The sequence below is a fragment of the Microcaecilia unicolor genome, chromosome 3 (genome assembly GCF_901765095.1).
Source record: "Microcaecilia unicolor chromosome 3, aMicUni1.1, whole genome shotgun sequence".
NCBI classification, from domain to species: Eukaryota; Metazoa; Chordata; class Amphibia; order Gymnophiona; family Siphonopidae; genus Microcaecilia; species Microcaecilia unicolor.
The window spans coordinates 200,260,054-200,284,432 of NC_044033.1; the positions used below are offsets into that span (position 1 = coordinate 200,260,054).

At 47.9% G+C, this 24,379-nt stretch overlaps 3 protein-coding genes across 6 annotated transcripts in view; 1 reads left to right on the forward strand and 2 right to left on the reverse strand.

Moving 5' to 3' along the window:
• LOC115466087 (LIM homeobox transcription factor 1-beta-like) overlaps positions 1-1,734 on the forward strand; it is a 42,559-nt gene extending 40,825 nt beyond the window's left edge. The window contains exons 7-9 of the mRNA XM_030197106.1: positions 108-243; positions 652-810; positions 1,512-1,734. Coding sequence (XP_030052966.1) covers positions 108-243; positions 652-810; positions 1,512-1,666 — 450 coding nt within the window. The 3' untranslated portion in view covers positions 1,667-1,734. The remainder of the gene's footprint in view (positions 1-107; positions 244-651; positions 811-1,511) is intronic.
• Positions 226-9,517, reverse strand: CHCHD5 (coiled-coil-helix-coiled-coil-helix domain containing 5). 3 transcript variants are annotated; one of them, XM_030197108.1, is made up of 4 exons: positions 9,387-9,510; positions 7,307-7,447; positions 6,734-6,886; positions 226-313 (listed from the first exon to the last, which is right to left on the reverse strand). In XM_030197108.1, coding segments are annotated over exons 1-3 (294 nt in total). In that variant the 5' UTR covers positions 9,389-9,510; the 3' UTR covers positions 226-313; positions 6,734-6,735. The 3 variants fall into 3 exon arrangements, with proteins under 3 accessions (XP_030052968.1, XP_030052967.1, XP_030052969.1); XM_030197107.1 differs by having other exon boundaries at positions 229-316; positions 9,387-9,488; XM_030197109.1 differs by lacking the exon at positions 226-313 and adding an exon at positions 3,138-3,629 and having other exon boundaries at positions 9,387-9,517.
• Positions 9,518-15,940: 6,423 nt separating this feature from the next.
• GMIP (GEM interacting protein) overlaps positions 15,941-24,379 on the reverse strand; it is a 33,951-nt gene continuing 25,512 nt past the window's right edge. For both annotated transcript variants that reach the window (XM_030197111.1, XM_030197112.1), the window contains 11 exons: positions 23,539-23,729; positions 23,075-23,196; positions 22,744-22,842; positions 21,008-21,103; positions 20,728-20,888; positions 20,014-20,202; positions 19,459-19,596; positions 19,078-19,283; positions 18,507-18,780; positions 17,359-17,446; positions 15,941-16,981 (listed from right to left, as the gene is read on the reverse strand). In XM_030197111.1, the coding sequence (XP_030052971.1) occupies positions 16,575-16,981; positions 17,359-17,446; positions 18,507-18,780; positions 19,078-19,283; positions 19,459-19,596; positions 20,014-20,202; positions 20,728-20,888; positions 21,008-21,103; positions 22,744-22,842; positions 23,075-23,196; positions 23,539-23,729 (1,971 nt within the window). In that variant the 3' untranslated portion in view covers positions 15,941-16,574. The remainder of the gene's footprint in view (positions 16,982-17,358; positions 17,447-18,506; positions 18,781-19,077; positions 19,284-19,458; positions 19,597-20,013; positions 20,203-20,727; positions 20,889-21,007; positions 21,104-22,743; positions 22,843-23,074; positions 23,197-23,538; positions 23,730-24,379) is intronic.

The window sequence follows — 24,379 nt, forward strand, 5'->3', positions numbered from 1 at the left end:
AACTTAGGCAATAAATACATCTGTACAAAAAAAGTCCTGCTGCTGGAAGTTTGGAGATTGTGCTTTTGTTGTTCCCGGCGTCCTGAGTTTTATCTCTCATCCCACAGATGAAGAAGATTGCACGTCGGCAGCAACAGCAACAACAGCAGCAGCATCAGGACCCGGACCAGCTGGGGAGCCAACGCCTGGGCTCAGGCCGGGGGGCCAGCCGCAGCAGCAGACAGAGTAATGAGGACAGCGAGGGTGAGGAAAGGCAGGGCAGAGCCCTCGGCATAGCTGCTCCTGGGGCCTCCCAGTTAACATCTTCTCTGTCCTGCTAGTTAAAAAAGAAACAAAATAAATTTTTTTTTTTACTGCAGAGTGGCAATGAAGGAGGAAGCTGTGGATGTGTTCTTCTAACCATCATATATTAACAGCTAAATTTTTTGTACCTGCTGGAGATTTTGCTTATTCGAGGACATTTTGCAGTGGTCTGTTATAAAGAGATTGGCACCTGTTTGTTGATGTGATAATTGCATGATGCTCTGGAATCTGCCTGCGGAAGATATTTTTTTAGGGGGTGCGATGGGGAAGAGGTTTGAGCTGCCTCAGGTTCTAAGGATGTGTCCCTGTCTTTTTCTTGTCCCTTCTCCTATCTCCTATGCTTTGCAGACAGCAGCAGTGTACAAGGGCTGGAAGCCCTGATGGTCCCATACGCCCGGCTACCCCAGCAGCAGCTCCTAACCTTGGATCAGAATGGTTATGGCCCGGATCTCTATAGGCAAGGCCTCACCCCACCCCAGCTCCCCGGGGACCATTTGCACCCGTATGGTAAGTGGTTTGAGTGTGCACTGGTGGTGCGTTTTTAGAGAAGTCGGGGCCAGGAAGGCCCGTGACACTAAGAGATACCTTGGAGGGACCAAGGGGAAAAGGAGAGCCGGAATTTTTTTCCACCTGTAGAGGACCAGAAACTCTAGTCACCCCCTTCCCCCCAGTGTCCCCTGATGCTCCCTTGCCTCCTCCCCTCTCTGCCATCCCACCAGGCCCCTGATCATTCTGGGGGGTGGGGGGGCAGCCTAGTGTTTAAGGTAAGAGAAGAAAGTTCTAATCCCACTTTTTATAACAACCCTGCTTTAGACCTTAGACAAGTTGCTTTGCTCTTCAGTACATCAGGCATAATTTAGACTGTAAGCCCTTTGGGGCAGGAACCTTCTCCCTGTACCTGAAATGCTCAGGTCTGAAAAAGCAACTGAAACACCAGAGCCATTTACACTATCAAACACTGGGCTCCACCCCCCTCCCCACCCAGGAGCCAAGGCGCCACCTGGTGGCTGTAAGCTAGTACTGCAGCTGGTTATCTATAATTAACAACAACCATGAAAAGTGGTGGGGGAGAGAGACCACATAGAGGATGGGGCACGCCACACTGACTGTGGATAGAATTAGAACTGCAGGGCTTGCGTGTGCGCTCGGGGATGTGCAGCGCTACAGAAAAGGATGAATTCTTTTTTTTTTTTTTTCATGATTCACAGACTCCGAGGGCGTCTTCCATGACATGGACGGAAATGGCGTGGCCCACCTTGGCGACTGCCTGCTCTCAACCACCGAGGCTGGCCTCCTCCAGGCCAGAGCGGGTAACCCCATCGATCGGCTGTACTCCATGCAGACGTCCTATTTCACATCCTGACTGCAGCTGCACCGAGCCTGCCTTCTGCCCCTGCAGAATGCCGGCGAGCAAAACATTTACGCTCAAAGGACCTGACTCAAAGTGGGGTGGGAGGGGGGGGGGGGGAGGACAGGGAAGGGGAAGCAGCAGAGGGGATATTGTTTAAGGATCCTGATACAGAGAAGACAAAGCCATTCCCGGTTTTCCCATCAAATTTCTTTGGAGGTAATGAAGTTCCATAACCAGCAGGTGCACAGCGGCTGGGGCACATCTGTTCAGATTGCTACACATCAGAAACCCCGAGACCCTCCCTGATCTGCAGGAGAGGAATCTCTGAACTGGTATTAGACCTTTGAGGTCAAAGGATGCTCTCTCTTAAACAATATTATGGTTCCAAGCTCACAGTGAGACCCCACATACTTTTCTCGCAAGCTGCGGCACCTCTTTAGAAAGAATTTTGGCTATGAAGGTGGGATTGTGGATAGGAAAGGCACAGAGGGTTTGGTATTACCACTGCCTCCTCTCCAAAAGCCGTCATGCCACGAGGAGGCACCAGAAACAGATGTATAACAGTTTCAATGCGATTCGATTTCCACGTGTTTGAGGTTACGGAGGGGGAAGGGCTTCACGGCTCTTTTGGTGCAGGCTTGGCCCTGGTACCAGCCTCAGCTTTCAGATCTGGTGGGTCTCTCCCACACCTTGTAAACGTTACACGGTGAGGTTAAAAGGAGATTCGCCTAATTCCCTCACTGCTGACACGGTATCAGCCTCCCTCTCTTGTTACAAAGGTTGGGACATTTCAGCAGCTTTTGAGGAGAAAAGTGATCCAGAAGCTAGGTCAAGAGGCAAAGGACCAGGGCAGCCTGGGTTTCAATCCTGCTTCTGTCACTCCCCGTGACCTTTATGTCCTGTTACATCAGGTATCCACTTAGACTGTAAGCTCTCTGGGCAGGGACCGAGTGAATCTGGATCCCTGTCACTATTGTACATGTTCAGTACCACTATAAAATAAGTATTATTATTATTATTGGGGAATTTGGGGGAAGGGAGGGAGGTTCCATTTTTTTGCATGATGAATTTTGGAAATTAAAAACACAAAACTCTGCATGCAATGTTTTTAAAGCTCTTTAGAATCTGTCTGTGAAGGGTAGATTCAAAGGTTATTGGTTGTGTCACTGGATCGTGACAGAGAAACTGGGTGGGGAACAGAGGCAGCTGTTCTACATCCAGTGCTCCTCAGGCTACCATCAAGCAAAGCCTCTCTCCCAACTCCTCCCTGCTGGTACTCATCAAGGAGTTATTACACCACAGCCCCCTCTCCAACTCTCCCTGCTGGCTCTCATCAAGGAGTTATATGCCACAGCCGCCTCTCAAATTCATCCCCCCCCCCCCCAACTCTCACCAAGGAGTTATCATGCCACAGCCCCAAATCCTCTCCGCTGGCTATCATCAGGAACTTATCACACCACAGCCCCCTCTCCAACTCCCCCCACTGGCTCTTATCAAGAAGATATCACGCCATAGCCTCCTCTCCTTCCTGCCAGCTCTCATCAAGGAGTTATCATGCCATAGTCCCTCTCTCCTAACCACAGAGGAAGGCCCTGATTTCCTTCTGCTCTTTTCAGACCCATTCTCTCACTCCTCACTGCAAAGGTCCTGGCGGTCAAGTTCCCTCCAGAACTCAATGCTGCCTTCACCTCCCTTTTCAGCAGTTTAGCTGTGTTTCAGATAAGATCTTGGGCTGGAAAATACAAAATGTTTATTTATTCCGGGGCGAGGGGAGAGGAGTTTGGATCAGAGTCAAACAAAATGAAAACTGGTGTGAAAATCTTGTTCCAGCTCCCTCCCCCAGGCTGCCAGGAATGCCAAGGTCACGGCATCTCCTCCCTTCACTGGCTGCTGTGACGGTCACAGTGCCTGCAAGGAATCCTCCTTCAGGGCAGGAGAGCTGGTCCCAGCAAGGTCGTCAAAGGTCAGCGCCTGCCTGCTGGGCAAAAGCAGGGTACTGGGGGTCAGAACTGGGCATGCAGGCTCTGGAAAACACGTGTCAGATGTTCTAATCCCTGGCTCTGTCACGGACTCTGTGTGTGACTGCAGGGTGACCCACTTTCTCTCCCTGTGCCTCAGTTCTAATCCCCGGCTCTGTCATTGACTCTGTACGTGTGAATTCAGGGTGAGCCACTTTCTCTCCCTGTGCCTCAGTTCTAATCCCTGGCTCTATCATTGACTCTGTGTGTGTGACTTCAGGGTGAGCCACTTTCTCTCCCTGTGCCTCAGTTCTAATCCCCGGCTCTGTCATTGACTCTGTACACGTGACTTTAGGGTGAGTCACTTTATTCCCCTGTGCGTCAATTCTAATCCCCGGCTCTGTCATTGACTCTGTACGTGTGAATTCAGGGTGAGCCACTTTCTCTCCCTGTGCCTCAGTTCTAATCCCTGGCTCTGTCAGTGTCTCTGTATGTGTGACTTCAGGCTGAAACACTTTCTCTCCCTGTGACTCAGTTCTAATCCCCGGCTCTGTCATTGACTGTATGTGTGACCTCAGGGTGAGTCACTTTATTCCCCTGTGCGTCAATTCTAATCCCTGGCTCTGTCATTGACTCTGTACGTGTGACCTCATTGAGCCACTTTCTCTCCCTGTTCCTCAGTTGTAATCCCCGGCTCTGTCATTGACTCTGTACATGTGAATTCAGGGTGAGCCACTTTCTCTCCCTGTGCCTCAGTTCTAATCCCCGGCTCTGTCATTGACTCTGTACGTGTGAATTCAGGGTGAGCCACTTTCTCTCCCTGTGCCTCAGTTCTAATCCCTGGCTCTATCATTGACTCTGTGTGTGTGACTTCAGGGTGAGCCACTTTCTCTCCCTGTGCCTCAGTTCTAATCCCCGGCTCTGTCATTGACTCTGTACACGTGACTTTAGGGTGAGTCACTTTATTCCCCTGTGCGTCAATTCTAATCCCCGGCTCTGTCAGTGACTCTGTATGTGTGACTTCAGGCTGAAACACTTTCTCTCCCTGTGACTCAGTTCTAATCCCCGGCTCTGTCATTGACTGTATGTGTGACCTCAGGGTGAGTCACTTTATTCCCCTGTGCGTCAATTCTAATCCCCGGCTCTGTCAGTGACTCTGTATGTGTGACTTCAGGCTGAACCACTTTCTCTCCCTGTGACTCAGTTCTAATCCCCGGCTCTGTCATTGACTCTGTGTGTATGACTTCAGGGTGAGTCACTTTCTCTCTCTGTTGCTCAGTTCTAATCCTCGGCTCTGCCACTGACTCTATACATGTGACTTCAGGGTGAGCCACTATCACTGTTTTAAAGTAAGGGCTGGGGGAGGGGGGAGAAAAATCTGCAACAGAGCAGACAGGCCAGAGAGGTTTAATAAGACGAACAGTGATTCTACAATTTGGAGAAGAGTTCACAGGCATGGCGACTTAACTTTACTCCGAGACAACGTGAAATTGTGCACTTGCGATGCAGAAATCCAAAGATCAGGTGGTAAAAAACAAGACCTCATCTGACAGCAGACAAACCTGAAGGGGGATGGTGTGACGTAGCGGTTGGGAAGCATCACAGATAGAGAAAGGGAAGCGTTATCACCTTCTACAACCCACCTGGGGACACTGGCAGAGTAAGAGAACGCCACCAAAAGGATACTTGGACTGCACTAAACACCACACACAGAGAGAGACCGAAGGAGCTAAGGTTACCCTCACAAGACAGATGACCGGAAAGATTAGGGTGTCTAGCAGGCTTTGTTAAAAGCCCAGTAGCAGGAAGGAGAAAAAAATTGTTTATTTAATGGACAAATGTGATCTGCTTCACATACACAGCACCACAGGTGGTCTTACTGATAAGAATTTCTGTGTGTCTGGGAGCAGGGGGGTTGAAAGCAACTGTTTTACCCAAGGGGCTGTGGGCACAGCACTCATCAAATGCGGACAGAGCTGGAAGTACATAAGTACTGCCACACTGGGACAGACGAAAGGTCCATCAAGCCCAGCATCCTGTCTCCAACAGTGGCCAATCCAGGTCACAAATACCTGGCAAGATCCCAAAAAGGGGGATCCACAGCACGGTCGGAATCAGCAACGAGGCACCGGGGACAGACAGTGCTATTCCATCCAGGAAAGGCAATATTTGATGTCTCCCTCAGTAACCCATGGCCTGTCTGCACTGATCTGGGATTCATTCAGCTGTCTGCAACTTTCAAGGCTGCCTCTCAGATGTCTCCCCACCTGTGAGCAAGTGCAGAGAGGCCTGGCAGCTTTTAATCTCATGGCGGATGCTGACAGACAGAGAACAGTCCCAGACTGTAGACATGGTCCCTTTCTCCCTCCCTTCACCTCCCCACAAATTTTAAGAGAACAGACTCTGTACTGACAATCCTTGTCCCCCCTCCCCACCCCTCCTGCACATAGCCCTACCAGCGGAAAATAAAATACATGTTAAGGAGGGCCAGGTCAGAAAGGGAGGAAATTCAGCTGCAGCCTCAAGGATGGAGGGTAGAAATTTGTCAGAGCTGAGATTATTGAGCAAAAGAGACAACAGCCCCCCATCTGGTGGACTGCATGCAAAACTAATCATCCAGTCCTAGGCCTGTATTTTTAAACTGAAATGCATTTGCCTGGCATCCAGAACCAGGCGTTGCACAACCCGTTACAGATCAGTAAAGGTTTCTATCCCAAAGAGTTTATGGGGTCCCGACATACAGGGGCAAATGTAAAGCAACTTGGACCTCAAAGTCATGTGCAGAGAATAAATACAAGCTTTAAAATTCCTCCCTGATGCAGGATCCCATCACCTTTAGCCTCTGCAAATCCTAAACGCATCGGGAGTTTAAAAAAAAAAAAAAGCTCAAATTCTAGATCTCCTCAACTAGAAAACATCCAGAGAAGTGTGAGGGTGGGGGGAATTCAGGGCTGATTAACACAGTGGCATGTCCATGACAGCCTCCTCCCTCTTTGGCTTTCATTCCCAAGCAACTTTCAACCTCCTTTCCTGCCTCCCTCAAACCTGGACCTCAAGGGATAACCCATGAGAGACTGGCAGCTCGTTATAGCTTGGGGAGGGGGGGTGGAATCTGCTTTACCTTCAGTAGTTTGGTTTCACCTTCTCAGCACACTGCAGGAAATGTCCCATGTGCTCAGCACAGTTCTCAGCTGAGGTCTGGTTCTGCCGCAGACAACCCTCAAAGGCAGCGAAGGGCCCCGCGCATTCCTGCCGGATCCGCTGGATGATGGGGCTGGGAAGGAGTAAACATTACGATCAAACAGCAAGAGTGAAGAAGAAATACAGCACTGGAAAAGCAAGCCTCGGGCACTCGTACAGTCTGTAAGCTCTTGGGGGGCGAGGACCCACACTTACGAAATGCTGACAGGAAGAAAGGATACAGGCTCAGTATCACACATGTTCAGTGCTGTGTCAGGAAAACATACATGAGCTGGGGGGGAGGGGGGATCTGAATAGAAACACAGCAGGGCCACTAACTGCAGTGGGGTGCGATCCACAGAACATGTCCCAGTCAAAGTGCCTGCCTCTAGCTCTCCGGGTGCAGATGCGGAGTTTCATATCAGTGCCCCCTCTGTAACCTCTCTGGGGAAGGGACCCTCTACCTGGCAGTGAAAGAGTTAGTGAAAAGGGGCAAAGAGCCTGCTCGTCTTACTGTGAAGAAGTGCAGCGGGCCACGCTGACCTTCAACGGCTGGCAGTCCTTCTGCCAGGACGAGGGCTTGGATGCCACGCACTCCCCGTACGCCTCCATCTCCTTCCGGCAGTACCTCGCCGTCACCTCCAGGGCGGCCTGCCTGCAGAAAGATAGAGAAGCACAGCAGACATGACTGGAGGTGGGAAGAGAGTTCTAATCCCCAGTCCCTTATTGTAGCCTCATAGCTAGCAACTGGTGTGAGCTTTCATGGCAACTCCAGTAGGTGGAACATAAGGGCAGAGCCAGGCGGACTTCTACGGTCTATGTCCCAGAAACGCCAAAGAAAGACTCGTGATAAAGTATAGAATATCACATTCATTGTTGATTTAATCATGAATTGATAATGAGTATGACTGTTGGGCAGACTGGAGGGACAGTTCAGGTCTTTATCTGCCGTCACTTACTATGTTACTATGCTACAATGTACCTCATTTCTAATCCCTGGTTGTCATTGGCGCTCTATGTGATTTCATCTCCCTATGCCTGAGTTCTAATCCCCAGTTCTGACTCTGACTCTATGTGTGACCTCTGGCTGAGTCATTGTAACCCCCTGTGCCTGAGTTCTAATCCTCAGCTCTGGTCCTGACTCTGTATGTGACCTCAGGGTGAGTCACTTTATCCCCCTGGGCCTGAGTTTTACTCCCCAGTCTGTCCTTGAATATGTATGTGACCTCAGGATGGTCACCGTAACTTCTAGGGAGTGAGTTATAATCCCCAGTATGTGCTTGACTCTGTGTGTGACCTCAAGGTGAGTCACTTTATCCCCTTGAGTTTGTCCTTGACTGTATGTGACCTCAAGGTAATTGTCACTTCTGGTGTGTGAGATCTAAACCTCTGTCTACCATTGACTGTATGTACAACCTCAGGGTGGGTCACTTGTACAGAATGACATAGGGATAATGTTTGTCTCCGTCCCCACCCCATCCCCGCAGGTTCTGACTCCGTCCCCACAGACCCTGTCTCCATCTCCACTCTGTCCCCATCTGCAGAAGCCCTGAACAATTATGATTTTATATTTAAATCTTTTTGTTAAAGTATGAACAGGAACAATATGCTGTGCAACTGTTGTTTATAAACCACAAATAGAAAATAATAATAACAACCAGCAACTATAATAACCCTCCTCACCACCACCCTCTACCCTTCCAACCCCAACAGTAGCTGATTTGTACTACCCCAAGGAATCCTAATCCACCCTGTTAAAATGTCCAGGGGTACAAAATACAACCTGTTCTGTATATCCTAGCAGGGGAGAAATATGCCCTATGATTTTTTAATCTGTGGATGAATATTAACAATCTGAGGATTGAGTCTAGCTCTCCTGTCTTCCACAGTCCCTCCTGCAATATAAGATGTCTTCTTAGATGTGCTGGTAGCAGGACTTACAAGATCCCCCATGCAAATTTTGGTAGTTGTGGCCAGCGTGTTTACTTGTTTTTCCAAAAAAGTCAAAATATCGTCTGCATCACTCGAACATAAATAACAGTCCAGTTCATTAAAAGGCTTTGAAAGTATAAAATGACACTCAGTCTCTAGACTTATAACCTTCAGTGCATGAGTTCTAATCCCCAGCCTGTCTTTGACTGTATGACCTCAGGGTTAGTAACTTTATCCATCTGAGACTGAGTTCGAATCCCCGATCTGCCCTTGACTGTGTGTGACTTCAGAGGAAGTCACTTTTAATCCCTTGTGCATGAGTTCTAATCCCCAGTCTGCCACTGTGTGCGTGAGACCTCGGCGGGGTAGGGGGGGGGGGGGTGTCACTGTAACTTCCAGTGCGTGAGATCTAATCCCCACTCTGCCATTGTGTCTGTATATGAAACCTCATTTGGGGGGGGGGGGGTGTCACTGTAACGTCCAGTGCGTGAGTTCTAATCCCCATTTAGCTAAAGCAGTTCAGTCCGTCCGCCCCGGGGCGGCTGCCTGTCCTCGGGAGGAATCGAGCGACACGGGTCAGTCCCACACAGACAGTGAGCCCCTACTCTTAAAGGGCCAGTGCCCCCGAACATGCAAAACACAAAGAACACTCGATCACTTACATGTGTGCTGCTGCAGCTCCAGTCCAGAACAGCAACTAGCAGCGTCCGGGTCCGCCCCTCCGACACCCACCAATCATCGAGCAGGACGTCAAGCAGGTCCGGATGCAAACCATGATCCCCTTTGGCTAGGACTCGATGCTGCTGATTCGCTGACCCGCTCGTTCCCTAGTGATGCTCCGCCCACCTCGCAACTGCTGGCGCTGAAGATGGGGGGGGGGGGGGGGGGGCGGGGAAGGGGAGTCTAGGGGTCTAAAAGGATAAGTAAGTGTGAGCGTGACCGGAGAGAGAAAGTGAGTGTGTTGGAGGGGTGGGGGGAGATAAGGGGGCACCTTTCATCAGCTTTGGTGCAGATTGAAATGCCAAGTTACTCAGTTCTTAGACCAGTCCTGGATTTCTGACCACCCCTATCCAGGTGCATTATGGGACTTTGGGAAAGATCGGGCACTACAAATCCCACACTGCTTTGGGATGTAAGTTCAAAACCAGTCCAGGACCGGTCAAAAACTCTGCGCCCTGGAACTGGGTAACTTGGGAGCTCTGCGGCTTCCAGTTAGAGCCCCCCATGCTTTGGGGACGGTGTAAAAGCCAGATCTGCGGGATCCTCGGGATCCTCCGGATCTAAGTACTACCTTAAGCGGTTGTTTGTTTTGACGGGCGCTCCTTTGTTTTGACGGCCGCAGCGATCACCGACTTTGTTTTGACGGCCGCAGCGATCACCGATCACCGGAAATACGAGGATCCCGCTGTATCCGGTGTTTACACCGTCCCCCTTTCCAAAACAGCAACTCAAAGCAGTACCATCTGGGACTGCAAGAGCACAGTCTTCCTTGGACTTAGGTTGTGCTAATTTTTATTCATTGTTCTATATCATACAGATGGCAGATTTCAGTGAGAATATTCTTTTTCCTGATCGGTTCATAACTGCCTGTAATCTGCCTTGTAAAGCCTGGTGTTTATAAAGACGATGGAATATATAGACATTAAATTGAAGTAGAATTAAACTCTCCTTTTAATGAGTTTCATCTGTTTTGTAGAAGTTTTTCTTTTACATACACAAATGGATTATTATGTTTTGGAACATGTTTCAGGAGCAAGTAGTTTTATAACTCCAAATAAAAATAATTTTTTTCTTTCATGCAGATCTCTTTCATTTAAACATAACTAAATGGGCAAATAGCCCTAAATGCAGTCCAGTGCTTTCCTTATCGCCCCACTGCCCCCCCACGCCACTGTATAGGTGAGAAACCGGGAGATATGCATGGGAACATCAAAGCATTTCAGTGACAGTCTAACAGGATGGGGGTGGATAGGTGAGAGACAGGAAGAGTTGGGTGGATGAGGGACAGGGAAATATGCATGGAGACAAGAGGGTGACAAAGAAGTACAATTTTATGGTTTATAATGGGCTAGAAAACCCAGATCTTTGTTAAGTCCTGTCTGGTGGGTGTCAAAATATGTAATCATTCTGACTTCAAAGGTCTTACGTTGCTGCATTGTTTTAAAGTTCCCTTTCAGGATTCTTACCATGAAATCACTGGTACAGTGTTCTGGTTTTGTAAAGTGCTGTCCCACAGGCGTGACATCTTTGTTGGTACTGGCATTTTTCATATGATGTCTGTATAAATTAAATCTCTTCTTTAGTATCTGACTTGTTTCTCCAATATAGCAGCCTTTGTTTCATTTTTTACACTGAATGATATATACCACATTGGAAGATGAGCACGTGAAAGGCTCCTTAATGTTGAATATTTTTCCTTTGTGAATGACCATGGGGTCCTGTGAAATGTTTTGGCATAGTTTGCAGCTGGATATATTGCAAGGATGTGTACCATTCTTTTCTTTTTGAGTCTGTGTTGGGATTTAACTTCTAATTAGCTTGTGTTTTAAGTTGAGTGGCTGTCGGAAGGCCAGCACTGATGGGGATGGGAATATCTCTTTCAGTAATTCATCCTCCCGGAGTAGAGGCTGCAGATCTTTTATGATTTTTCTTAATTTTTCTAGCTCTGGGTTGTGTGTCACTATAAGGGGGGATTCTGTCTGTGGCTTTTCTTTCTTTGTACTGTAGCAGATTTTCCCTGGGTGTTTTGAGGGAGGAGGCAATATTCTTGGAGATTATTTTGGGGTTGTAGCCTTTCCGTTCGAAGAATGCAGTCAGGATTTCAAGGTGTCTGTCCCTGTCCCCTGGGTCAGAACAGATACGGTGGTATCTTGTGGCTTGGCTGTAAATAATGGATCTTTTTGTATGTGAAGGGTGGAAGCTGGAGTTGTGGAGGTAGCTGCATTTGTCTGTGGGTTTCTTGTATATGGATGTTTGAATATAGCCATCACTGATTGAGACTGTGGTGTACAAAAAATTGACTTTTTCTGGGGAGTAGTTAGTTTTGAATCTGATTGTAGGATGGTATGTATTGAAGGAATTGTAAAATGTTTCAGAGTTTCTTCCCCCTCAGTCCAAATCATAAAAATGTCATCGATGTACTGGTAGTATTTTAGGGGTTAGGTCTGGTATGTTTTCATAAATGTCTCTTCCAGCTCAGCATATATACTGTCCTGTTTTTAACAAACAGCACATTTCAGGAGAAATTAAAAACAAAATCCCATAATCATATTTCAGTCCGATGCAGGGGCGGGCTGATCATTTGGGCAACCAGGCAGTGCCCGTGGGCCCAGAGGCTCTGCCACTCTCCCCACTGCCACCCAAAGCCCCCCTGCCGCAGCCACCACTGCTGCTGTTATGGTTTCAGCAGTGGCGGCAAAAACAGAGAAAAAGATCGCGGGACTGCACTGTTCCTGGTAACGGCTGCCGGTCTCGCCTTCCTCTGACATAACTTCCTATTCCGGGGCAGAGCCGGTCTGCCACAAGCGAGAACAGTGCGGCGGCCCCTGTGATCTTTTTCACTGTTTTTGCTGCCACTGCTGAAACAGCAGCAGCAATGGAGGCCGTGACTGGGGGGTATTGGGTGGTCGTGGGGAGAGCCCGGTGCGCCAGTGGCGGTGTCCGGTGGTGGGGGTGGGGGCTGAAAAAAAGACAGACACTGGATGGAGGGGGGAGGGGGACAGACGCTGCATGGAGAATGGAGGAGTGAGGGGGAACAGATGCCGGATGGAAGGGAGGAGAGATGGGACAGATGCTAGATGAGAGGGACAGAGGGGACAGTCAGATGCAAAGAGGGAGAGGACGGACAGACAGTGGATGAGGGGGAGAGAAGGGACATATGCCAGATGGAAATGGGGAGAAGAGGGACAGACACTGGATGAGGGGGAGAGAGGGGATAGATGTTGGATGGAAGGGGGAGAGAGAAGGGTCAGATGCTGGATGGAAAGGGGGGGAGAGGGGGGAGCAGACACTGGATGGAGAGGGGGGAGCACTACTACTACTACTATTTAGCATTTCTATAGCGCTACAAGGCATACGCAGCGCTGCACAAACATAGAAGAAAGACAGTCCCTGCTCAAAGAGCTTACAATCTAATAGACAAAAAGACACTAGATGGAAAGGGAAGAGAGAGAGGGAGCAGATGCTGGATGGAAAGTGGGGGAGAGAGAAGGGCAGACGCTGGCGAGAGTTAAGAAGAGATCGAGGAAAAAAGAAACAAGAGACTGAAACCAACACAATTAGAAACAGTAAACGGCCAGACAACAAAGGTAGGAAAAATGAATTTTATTTTTAGTTTAGGATAAAGTAGTGTGGTAGCTGTGTTAATAAATACAGAAAATAGAAATAAGATATCTTTATTGGACTAATTTTAATACATTTTTGTCTAATGTTTGGAGAGCAAACCCTCTTTTCTCATGTTAGAACAGAATACCATAACAGCAGTATACTGTCCTGACCTGAGGAAAGAGGTTTTGGCCTCTGAAAGCTCAGTGGAGGAGTGGCCTAGTGGTTAGGGTGGTGGACTTTGGTCCTGAGGAACTGAGTTCAATTCCCACTTCAGGCACAGGCAGCTCCTTGTGACTCTGGGCAAGTCACTTAACCCTCCATTGCCCCATGTAAGCTGCATTGAGCGGGAAAGCGCAGGATACAAATGTAACAAAAATAAATGTATTTAGTCCAATAAAATGGTATCATCATATTTTCTATTTTTTGTTTTATTTGTCTTTGTTATCTTGAAATATGTCAGTTTTTGAAATTTGCATCTGCTGTTGAGACCTGCGAGACTACCACAGGAAGTCTCAGCCGCCATTTTGAAAACACGGCAGCATCGGCAGGCAGGGGAATAGCGGCAGCGCAGAGGGTAGGAAAGAACCTGCTCACCCCCGCAGAGGCCACTAGACTACCAGGGCCCTTCAGGTGACCTGGATGGTGGGGGCGTCGGCGGTAGGGGAGATAGCAGCGCAGCTGTAGGGGGGGGGCAGGTGGCCCAGGCCACTCTCATTCCGCCCCTGGTCCAATATGAGGGACCTGGAGTTGCAAATCTTCCTTTTGGTCACAAGGTGTCACTGTTCTATCACCAGAATTCATAACTTCCCAGATGTTGAGAAGGGGGCAGTGGGGCTATAGCAGAGATTCCTAAAAAGAAAGACTTTGAAAGCTTCAGAGCCAGCAATTTCTTTACTGCCTTTTCTTCCTCTCCTCTGATTATAATCTTTCCTTGAGTCTTTCTAAGTTAAGTCAGTTGCTCCCGTGTTTGCCACCACAGCATTCACCTTCTGCCTTCAGCTCTTCACCTTTCTATCACTTACTTTACAATGTTTTTTCCTGCAGGTCTTCCTTTCTGTCTTTTTCCTTCTGTCGTGTTCATAGATTTTTATAGCTGAATTTCTCATTCCAGGATTTGCTGCTGGTTCAGTTGTTGAAAGTACTGCAGACAATAACAGGTAATGTCCTGTTGTGGGTTAAAAACTGGTTAAACGATAGAAATCAGAGTGTAGGGTTAAATGGTCAGTATTCTCAATGGAGAGGGGTAGTTAGTGGGGTTCCCCAGGGGTCTGTGCCGGGAACGTTGCTTTTTAACATATTTGTAAATGTTTTAGAGATGGGAGTAACTAGTGAGGTAATTAAATTTGCTGATGACACAAAATTATTCAAAGTCGTTAAATCGCAGGAAGATTGTGAAAAATTACAAGCGGACCTTACGAGACTGGGAGACTGGGCGTCTAAATGGCAGATGATGTTTAATGTGAGCAAGTGCAGTGATGCATGTGGGAAAGAGGAACCCAAATTATAGCTATGTTATGCAAGGTTCCACATTAGGAGTCACGGACCAAGAAAGGGATCTAGGTGTCGTCATTGATGATACGTTGAAACCTTCTGCTCAGTGTGCTGCTGCGGCTAAGAAAGCAAATAGGTATTATTAGGAAAGGAATGGAAAACAAAAATGAGGATGTTATAATGCCTTTGTATCGCTCCATGGTGCGACCGCACCTCGAATATTGTGTTTAATTCTGGTCGCCGCATTTCAAAAAAGATATAGTGGAATTAGAAAAGGTGCAAAGAAGGGCGACAAAAATGATAAAGAGGATGGGACGACTTCCCTATGAGGAAAGGCTAAAGCGGCTAGGGCTCTTCAGCTTGGAGAAAAGGCAGCTGAGGGGAGATATGATAGAGGTCTAGAAAATAATGAGTGGAGTTGAACGGGTAGAAGTGAAGCGTCTGTTTACGCTTTCCAAAAATACTAGGTCTAGGTGGCATGTGATGAAGCTACAAAGTAGTAAATTTAAAACAAATCAGAGAAAATGTTTCTTCACTCAATGTGTAATTAAACTCTGGAATTTGTTGCCAGAGAATGTGGTAAAGGTGGCTAGCTTAGCAGAGTTTTAAAAAGGTTTGGATGGCTTCCTAAAGGAAAAGTCGATAGACCGTTATTAAAATGGACTTGGGAAAAATCCACTGCTTATTTTAGGGATAAGCAGCATAAAATGTTTTGTACTTTTTGGGGGATCTTGCCAGGTATTTGTGACCTGGCTTGGCCACTGTTGGAAGCAGGATACTGGGCTTGATGGACCTTTGGTCTGTTCCAGTATGGCAATACTTATGTACCTTTAAGAACATAAGAATAGCCATACTGGGTCAGACCAATGGTCCATCCAGCCCAGTATCCTGCTTCCAACAGTGGTCAAGCCAGGTCACAAGTACCTGGCAAGAACTCAAAATGCAGGATAGTTGGGAGGCGGGGCAGGCACCAGCGACAGGATTTGAACTCCGCATCCCTGAAGTATACGGCAAATGTTCTTACCACTCTGTCACCTCCAGTAAAATGCAGAGAGCATAGGGACTGAAAATATTAGTGGGGGACACCAGCAAAATGCAGGGAATGCATGGACTGAAAATACCAGAGAGGACTCCAGCTAAATACATAGAGCACAGAGGCTGAAAATAACAAAGGAGACTCCAGTAACATGCAGAGAGAGCAGGGACAACTGTAAAATTCAGAGTGTAGTGACTGAAAGCATTGGGTGAGTTCTGATGAGTTTTTTTTTCTTTTTCCTCACATCCCTGGTCAGCCCTTCATGTAGTCTCTGCCCCTCACTACCTCTCTTCTCCCCATCCCAAGTAAGCATAACACAGTTAGTCCCGGACCCCAATCCAGACTGAATATTTTTATGGTGTTTTATTGAAGAATACTGATGTGTAGGACATTTAAAAAAAAAATACACATACAGCTTAATAAAGTACATTAATAGCCCTCAAACCTTTTACTTTATCATGTGTTCATCCCACAGTCTTATCCTGCCCCTTTCAGTGCCCTGGGTCAGGTTTAAGTGGTCGGTGGAGTAGAGGCTTGAGACTCCGTCTGAAGATACAGTAAAGGGTCAATGATTTATCTGGGGGGAAGAGAGGATTCTTCACAGAGGGCAAATAAGGTATTTTTTTCTCAACTTGATGGAGGAATTCTGTATCATTGTCTCGTTATATCGTATCTTGGAGATCACACATGTCAATGTCTCTCTGAGTGATATTCGGAGTGTACCTCCCCCGTCCCCAAAACTTTAGGCTTTACCCTTGAGTCTGCGTTCCTTAAGAGTCCCTCTGCCTCGTGTTTCTGGTCCTCCCCAACCACACTGCAATCTCTCGGTGGGAAGGCATTTTTCCACTCCCAGATGCACCGTGCCCTTCTCTTCCTGAGACCTTCTCTGTCTGCTTCAAAAATGGCCGGTTCATCCTCAAGCGTGAGCCACCGGGGGGGGGGGGGTGCCTTTCAGGTACCAGGTCTCCCCCTCTACACCCCCTTAGTTACTCTGGGTTTAAAGGTCCGTTGACATCTCCCCAGAGTTTGGCTTGGCCGTTTGCTCCCCGATACTGGAGGCCACTGGGAGACTGTCTGAGGCCTGAAACCTTGAGACAATGCGGGCCGTTTCCTGGGTGATTTGGAAAGTCTTCTGTTTCCCACGGCTGCGTCGCAGGGTGCCGCTGTCTGGGGAGGAACTGCGGCTGCTGCCGATGCTCTTCACGCTCGGGCTCCTCTCCAGGATTTCAGGAGTGGTACCAGGAGACGATAAGGTGAAGGCAGCAGCCCTTGTCCTGGGATGTTTGACTGGCTGGCGGCTGAAGTGATCTCGTGGTTGGCCTACCAAGCACGCGTCGGGGTCTGGATCCTGCCCATCCAGCACTGGCTCCTCAAACTCCTCTATGCTTGACTGTTCATGTGACTCTGAAAAAAAGAGATTTTCTGTAAAATTCAGACTCGCTCACTTTACATTTCTAAGTATTAGCACAGCACAGGGTTCATAACAGCTTTCCCCAACCCTCTGATCAAGCAAGCATTTGATTAATCGAATGAACAAGGTTATTACAGTTACTGCAGAGGGTAAGTTGCATCTGACGCTCCAGCTGTGTTCTTCTCCTTGCACAAGACATCAGCAGACTGTCTTTTGATGAACATGTTGATTGATAATGTCACAGCTATCTCACAAGAACAAGTACCAGTGTAAACCTCCCTGTGGCGCAGGGAGAAAAGGTGCATGGAGGGAGAAAGAAGACAGGGCAATGAGGAAGGAGTTATGTGATGTGGCCCAAGCTACCATTTACCTAAGGAGTCACCATCCATGGAGCTTTGCCCTCCTGCTTCACAGGACGAGGGTTCGTCGAGCACGTCAACCTCACTGGAGTCCAAACCCTGCAGGGAGGCAGAGAAAGGAAAGCGTTCATCATGTGCTTACCCCAGAGAGACAGTCTGGGTGCTCAACCTGGCCTGGGTCATATAGAGGGAGGAGAGGGAGGGGGCTGACGTCGAACCAGTTTTGATTTCCTTCCAGCCGCCCTTCCGTGTGGACTTCCATTCCCCTCCTCCTACCGGTGAAAGAACCCAGCTAGAGAAATAAGGCAAATGACCGTATGCCCCAATAACCTAGCTCCTCTAGTTAGCATACTTGAGATATGGATAAGTGAGGAAAAGAGAGGGCAACAAACAGGAGAAAGGGACAGTCCTTCCACGGTGTCATGATGCTACATGGATAGCCTCAGAAAAAACACAACAACAGTGTCCCATGAAGAGTCACACCAAAAGACAAAGAGTGGGAACAGAATCAGGCTCTTCAAAACAGACCAAAGACGCTCAATATAAATTTCAAATTTTAATAAAAGGATAACTCAACACAGTACCATGTTTTGGCACTGAAAGAGCCTTCTACAGGAGTCTTGGTGAATGTGTCAGACAATCCTTATTGTTATGTCTTCAAAAAATAAAAAGTTGTGGTCGTTATAAAGAGCATTGATAGGTGTTGCAAGTAATATCGCCAGTGGCATTCAGAAGCGATATTAATTGCATCACATAAGTGCATAAGTATTGCCACACTGGGACAGACCAAAGGCCCATCAAGTCTAGCATCCTGTTTCCAACAGCGGTCAATCCAGGTCGATAAGCAGTGGATTTTCTCCAAGTCAATTTAATAATGGTCTATGGACTTTTCCCTTTAGGAAGTCGGCCAGACCTTTTTTAAACCCCGCTAAGCTAACCACCTTTACCACATTCTCTGGCAACAAATTCCAGAGTTTAATTACACGTTGAGTGAAGAAAACTTTTCTCCGATTCGTATTAAATTTACTACTTTGTAGCTTCTTTATAACGACCACAACGTTTCATTTTTTTGAAGACATAACAATAAGGATTGCCTGACACGTTCACCGAGACTCTTAAAGAAGTCACTTTCGACGTCACGTGGCTAGCCTCAGCACACCTCTAAACGCTGGTTGGGCTCCTCGACTGTGGCCGTGCTGTCCTCGGCTGGGGGGTTCTCGCAGCCATACGGCAAGGAGGGCGGAAGATCATCCATGCCAAATATCCGCTCATAGTGCATGATCAGGAACTCCACGATCTGGGCCTGGTACGCAGAGTCGATCAAACATGTCAGTGACACGTCATTGCCCGAAGACGGGCGGACCAGTGTGGGCCCGAAGATTATCCCTAAGTTGTTGGGATTCATTTTGTTTTCTTTGTATCTCCCCGCGACTCTGTGAAGAGAGATTGTAAATATTAAATGTAGAAGGGAAGGGAAATGGGATTTGATATACCGCCTTTCTGAGTTTTTTTGCAACTACATTCAAAGCAGTTTACATATATTCAGGTACTTATTTTGTACCAGGGGCAATGGGAGGGTTAAGTGACTTGCCCAGAGTCACACTGAGCTGCAGTGGGAATCAAACTCAGTTCCCCAGGATCAAAGTCCACTGCACTAACCACTAGGCCACTCCTCTAGGGGGGGACTGAGAAACTCTGAATGCGCTGTCCGCCCCTCGCTCCTTCCCTACCTGTACAGGTGGGCAATGATATGCCGGATCGTGTTGTAATTGCTGGCGGGCAGTTTGCAGAGAATGTTTTGCATGCCTTGCACTGAATCGCTTCCACCCTCTTTCCTTTCCGGGTCATCTGGTGTGTCTTCCCCTAGTCTCTGCAGGTCCTTTGCAAACATTATCAGCTCATGGTAGAGCTGAGTTGACACCACTGATTCAGGAAGCTGAGACAGAAAGGTCACATATTATAATACTCTCGACATCCTCAATAGTGATACCTCATCATAAGACACCCCTCCAAATCAGCCATTAGAGGCAGGCAGCACCTTGCTGGGATATACCAAGGCCCATTCACCTATTCCATGTTGATTGATCTCCACCCACCCTACCCCACCTCACCTGTTTCAGGAACAGCTTCAAGACCGTGGTGATATCGTGAGGAGATGTCTCCGAAAGCTCCACCAGGTCCCTCCCGTTCTCAAATGCCTGGCAGAGTTTTTCCACACGTGCCTTTGCACCACTGATCCGATAGATACCCTGCCACGGGAAGGGAGAGCCAGTTAACAATCCCTCATAAGTACGTAAGTATTGCCATACTGGAACAGACCAAAGGTCCATCAAGCCCAGCATCCTGTTTCCAACAGTGGCCAATCCAGGTCACAAATACCTGGCAAGATCCCAAACAAGTAGAAAGCATTTTATGCTGCTTATCCCAGAAATAGTGGATTCTCCCCAAGTCCATTTAATAATGGTCTATGGACTTTTCCTTTAGGAAGCTGTCCAAACCTTTTTTAAACTCTGCTAAGCTAATCGCCTTTACCACATTTTCTGGCAACGAATTCCAGAGCTGAATTACACGCCCCCTTTCCTTCCCTCCCTCCCTCCCTCCAAAGGGTGTTTATCACCTTCAATTTCACCCTGCTCCTTTTCTCCCATCAGTACAGCATCCCTCACCTGCACCCCGAGGGCCCGGCTCTCAATCTCTGCCGTACACTTGGCGACCAGGAAAGGCACCTGCTCCGGGAAGTCACGAGACACCTGACTGAAGTGGACTCCAAAGACGGGCACCCGGCCTGGAAGCTTCCGGTGGCCGCATACCACCAAGACGCCTTCTAGACATTTTTTGTGACATGTGAAATAACACTGGGAAAAAAAATGTTACATACATACAGTCAAATAAAATGGAAAGTTGGTGAAGCCAAAGGGTTGCCCAGGTCATCGGGGGATGGGGCTACGTCAAACATGATCTTCATACATGCAGTCGAGATGGTTAAAACCAGGACTGGCCCAGCTCATCCATGACACTCGGAGTCAATTGGTCACCCTTACATTAATTAGAACGGTAAGAAAAATATTCTGTGCTGCAAATGGAAACAATTCCAAGTGCCCCATGGGAAATGTAGTTCAGGAGATTATGCAGTTCTCCAATGTCAGATGGATGTTGAATTATACTTCCCATGATGCTCCACAAACGTGGCCTTGAGTGTTTTGGACAGATCACAGACATCACCTCAGTGGCCACTGGAGGTGTTTATTGCCCTGTCTAGGAAGAGGGAAGGGGTGAGAGGGGTAGTTAATGCCTCAATAAGCTAAACTTTGTTCTCTTGGGGAGAACTTTGAAGGGGGAGAGAAGATTTTGAGAGCGATTTTTTGGGGGTTTTTTTTTACCTCCTCGCACTCTGTCCCGGAGACCATGAAGGCATCGCATTCCTGACACCTGGCAGGGCCACGCAACTTGCGCAGTCGGTGGGTCTGTGCGGCCCGGGAGAGCAAGACATTCCGGAAGGGACTCACACTCAGGCCATTCTCCGAGGTTGCATCACTTAAGTCTGATCGGGATTGGAGAGAAAGGGGGAGAGAAAAAGATCAAGAAGTTTTAATTTTGTTGTTCTACAATTATCCCCTTTCCAAGGTGGGATCCACCACTTCGTTCCTCTTTCCTCCTCACCATTTTCATAGCTTTGGGTGGCATCTTTTTCGTCCAAATCATCGGAGGAGACAGTACCTGTGGATGAGGCCTTGGGTAACTTCCTGTGTAGGAGACCTGGAAAAGAAAATACAGAAACGTGTTTGGGTGGGATAGGGAGGGAAGCAAAGTGGGGAATGGTGGCATGGGGGACTTTGGATTTTGGCAGAGAGGGTAGAAGCCACGGAACCACTTCCCATGCTAAGCTCATCGGCCATCACTATTCCTCCGCGTCCCTATCTCATGCTTTTGAACATCAAGATCTGGACATCTATTGGGGGCAGCCATCTTGTATTCTACTAATGTCATGGATAATATCTACCATGCCTAACACTGCCTCGAACCCAGGTCTCATTTTCAGCACTGCTCCAGAAGTTAAGGGAAGAACCAGTGGCTGGTAGGTCGTCTGTTGACATGAGACAGTAGGCATGTGGTTCATGACATCACTAGGAAAAAAATGGCTGCCCCTACGTTATCTGGGAAGCGTCACATAAGACTTACTTATGTCGCCTGTTAAGCTTCACATCAACACATGACTGTGGCCTGCATAAGCCATATAGAAACAGAGAAAAATGTAGGCAAATAAAGACCATGTGGTCTATCCAGTCGGCCCATCCATGCCATCTACTCTCCCTATCAATCCCTTAGAGATCCTATGGACTTGTCCCAAGCTCTCTTGAATTCAGATACTGTTTTTGTCTCCACCACTTCCACCGGGAAGCCATTCCACGAATTCACCATCCTTTCCATGAAGAAGTTACTTCTGAGTCTATCCCTTTCACCTTCATCCTATGACCCCTCGTTCCAGACCTTCCTTTCAACTGAAAGAGACTCGCCTCCTGTGTATTTATATAACAGGGATATTTAAATGTCTCTATCATATTTCCCCTCTCCTGCCTTTCTTCCAGAGTATACATATTGAGATCTTTAAGTCTCTCCCCATACACTTTATGACGAAGACCACTGACCATTTTAGTAGCTGCCTCTGGACCAACTCCATCCTGTTTATATCTTTTTGAAGGTGCATCTCCAGAATTGTACACAATAGGTTTAACCAGAGTCTTATACAGGGACATCATCACCTCCTTTTTCCTACTGGCCATTCTTCTCCCTGTGCACCCAAGCACACCTCTAGCTTGCGCTGTTACCTTTTCTACCTGTTTGGCCACCATGAAAACATCACATAAGATCACACCCAAGTCCTGCTCTTCTTTCATGCACAAAAGTTCTTCACCCTTACTTTACCGTTCCCTCAGGCTTTTGCAGCCCAAATGCATGACCCTGCATTTTTTTAGCATTAAATCAAAGCTGCCAAATTCCAGACTATTCCTCTAGCTTTGCTAAGTCCTTCCTCATGTTATCCACACCATCACGGATGTCTACCCTATTGCAAACTTTGGTATCATTTGCAAAAAGGCAAACCTTACTAGACAGCCCTTCAGCAAGATCGCTTACAAAAATGTTAAAAAGAACCGAACCTTGCGGCACACCACTGGTACCATCCTTTTCCTGAGAATGAGCTCCATTTACCACTACCCTCTGTTGCCTTCCACTCAACCAGTTTCTAACCCAGTTAGTCACTTTAGGACCCATACTGAGGGCATTCAGTTTATTTATTAGCCATCTATGCGGAACTGTGTCAAAGGCTTTGCTAAAATCTAAATGCATATGTGTTAAATTCTCCCTGCAAGCTGGGAGGACAGGGTGGTGCAGCATACCTGGGCTGGAGGTGGGGGAATCTAGAGACCGGGATTCACTGCTCCCCCCCAGGCTCTCCGTGTCGCTGCAGGAGGGTTTTGCCCCGGTACCTCGTCCACCTGTGTTGGGAAGGAGAAACCAAAGATGTTAATAGTGTTGGGTGACTCTTCCTATAAATTAGTGTTGCCCTCAATTAGTTGGGGGGAGGGGAGAGAGAATCAGGGAAGCTAAGGAGATAGTGGATGACTCTTCTTTCATGGGGAGGAAGTGCATAGGGGAAAATAAGTAGCTGGGTGATTTCTGTATGGGAGTATTCCCCCCTTCCCCCGATGAGGAAGGGCAGAGACTTACTTTGCTCACTGGTTGGAAGTGGTTTTCCTGCCCCCGCTTCTTCGGAGCCGTAGAGATCAGAGGCAGAGGAGGAGATACGGGCAAGGTGAACCAGGTGTTTCTTCCTGCCAGCAGGAGGCGACCTGTGAATGAGAAACGCAGGGACCGGGCAGTGATGGTTAGTGCAGGCTTCATACAACATCTTTCAGGCTCTCTGTCCTCCTTAACAGGCTCATTAAGAGCTCTAGGCCTCTATATGCAGCCTCCTCTGGGGTGGATGCTCTGGTAAGGGAAGTCTCATAACTGCTGTGATAGGGACTCATGGGAGATCAATGTTTACATCTGGATAATCTGAGGCACGGACATTCAGTGACCTTCCTAAGGTCCCGCATTGAGAAGGGCCTCAATTTGAACAGGCATACCAGTATACTTCCTGGCCGACAGCCTATAACTCCTCTCCTGATATTCGTTTCAATACAGTTTACCTTTGCCCAGAAGGAACAAACTCTTCGAACTCGTACACCTCCAGGGGCAGCTCCTTCTTGGGCAATCTCTGGATGAATTCTAGATACTTCTCCCCCACCTCGTAGGGCTGACAGCTCTCTGTCAAGTTCTGATAGGCAGTGGGTAGGAGCTCAAAGTGCTGATGCTGTAGCCTGAAGAAGTTCAACGTCACCTTCACAGAGCCAAGGACAGAAAGAGAGCAAAGGGTGGATCAGCCAAGGGCATGGGGGGAATTCTACTACTTACTACTAGTTATCATTTCTATAGTGCTACTAGACGTATGTAGCGCTGTACACTTGAACATGAAGAGACAGTCCGTGCTCGACAGAGCTTACAGTCTAATTAGGACAGACATACAGGACAAATAAGAGATAAGGTGGGAATGATAAAACATGGGTACTGAACAAGTGAGTAAGGGTTAGGAGTTAAAAGCAGCATAAAAAAAGTGGACTTTTAGCTTAGATTTGAAGACAGCCAGAGATGGAGCTTGACGTACTGGCTCAGGAAGTCTATTCCAGGCATATGGTGCAGCAAGATAAAAGGAACGGAGTCTGGAGTTAGCGGTGGAGGAGAAGGGTGCAGATAAGAGAGATTTACCAGTGAATGGAGTTCCCAGGGAGGAATGTAGGGCGAGATGAGAGTGGAGAGGTACTGAGGAGCTGCAGAGTGAATGCACTTATAGGTCAATAAGAAGAGTTTGAACTGTATGCGGAAACGGATAGGAAGCCAGTGAAGTGACTCGAGGAGAGGGCTAATATGAGCATAACGACACTGGTGGAATATTGGTTGTGCAGCAGAAATTTGAACAGATTGACGAGGAGA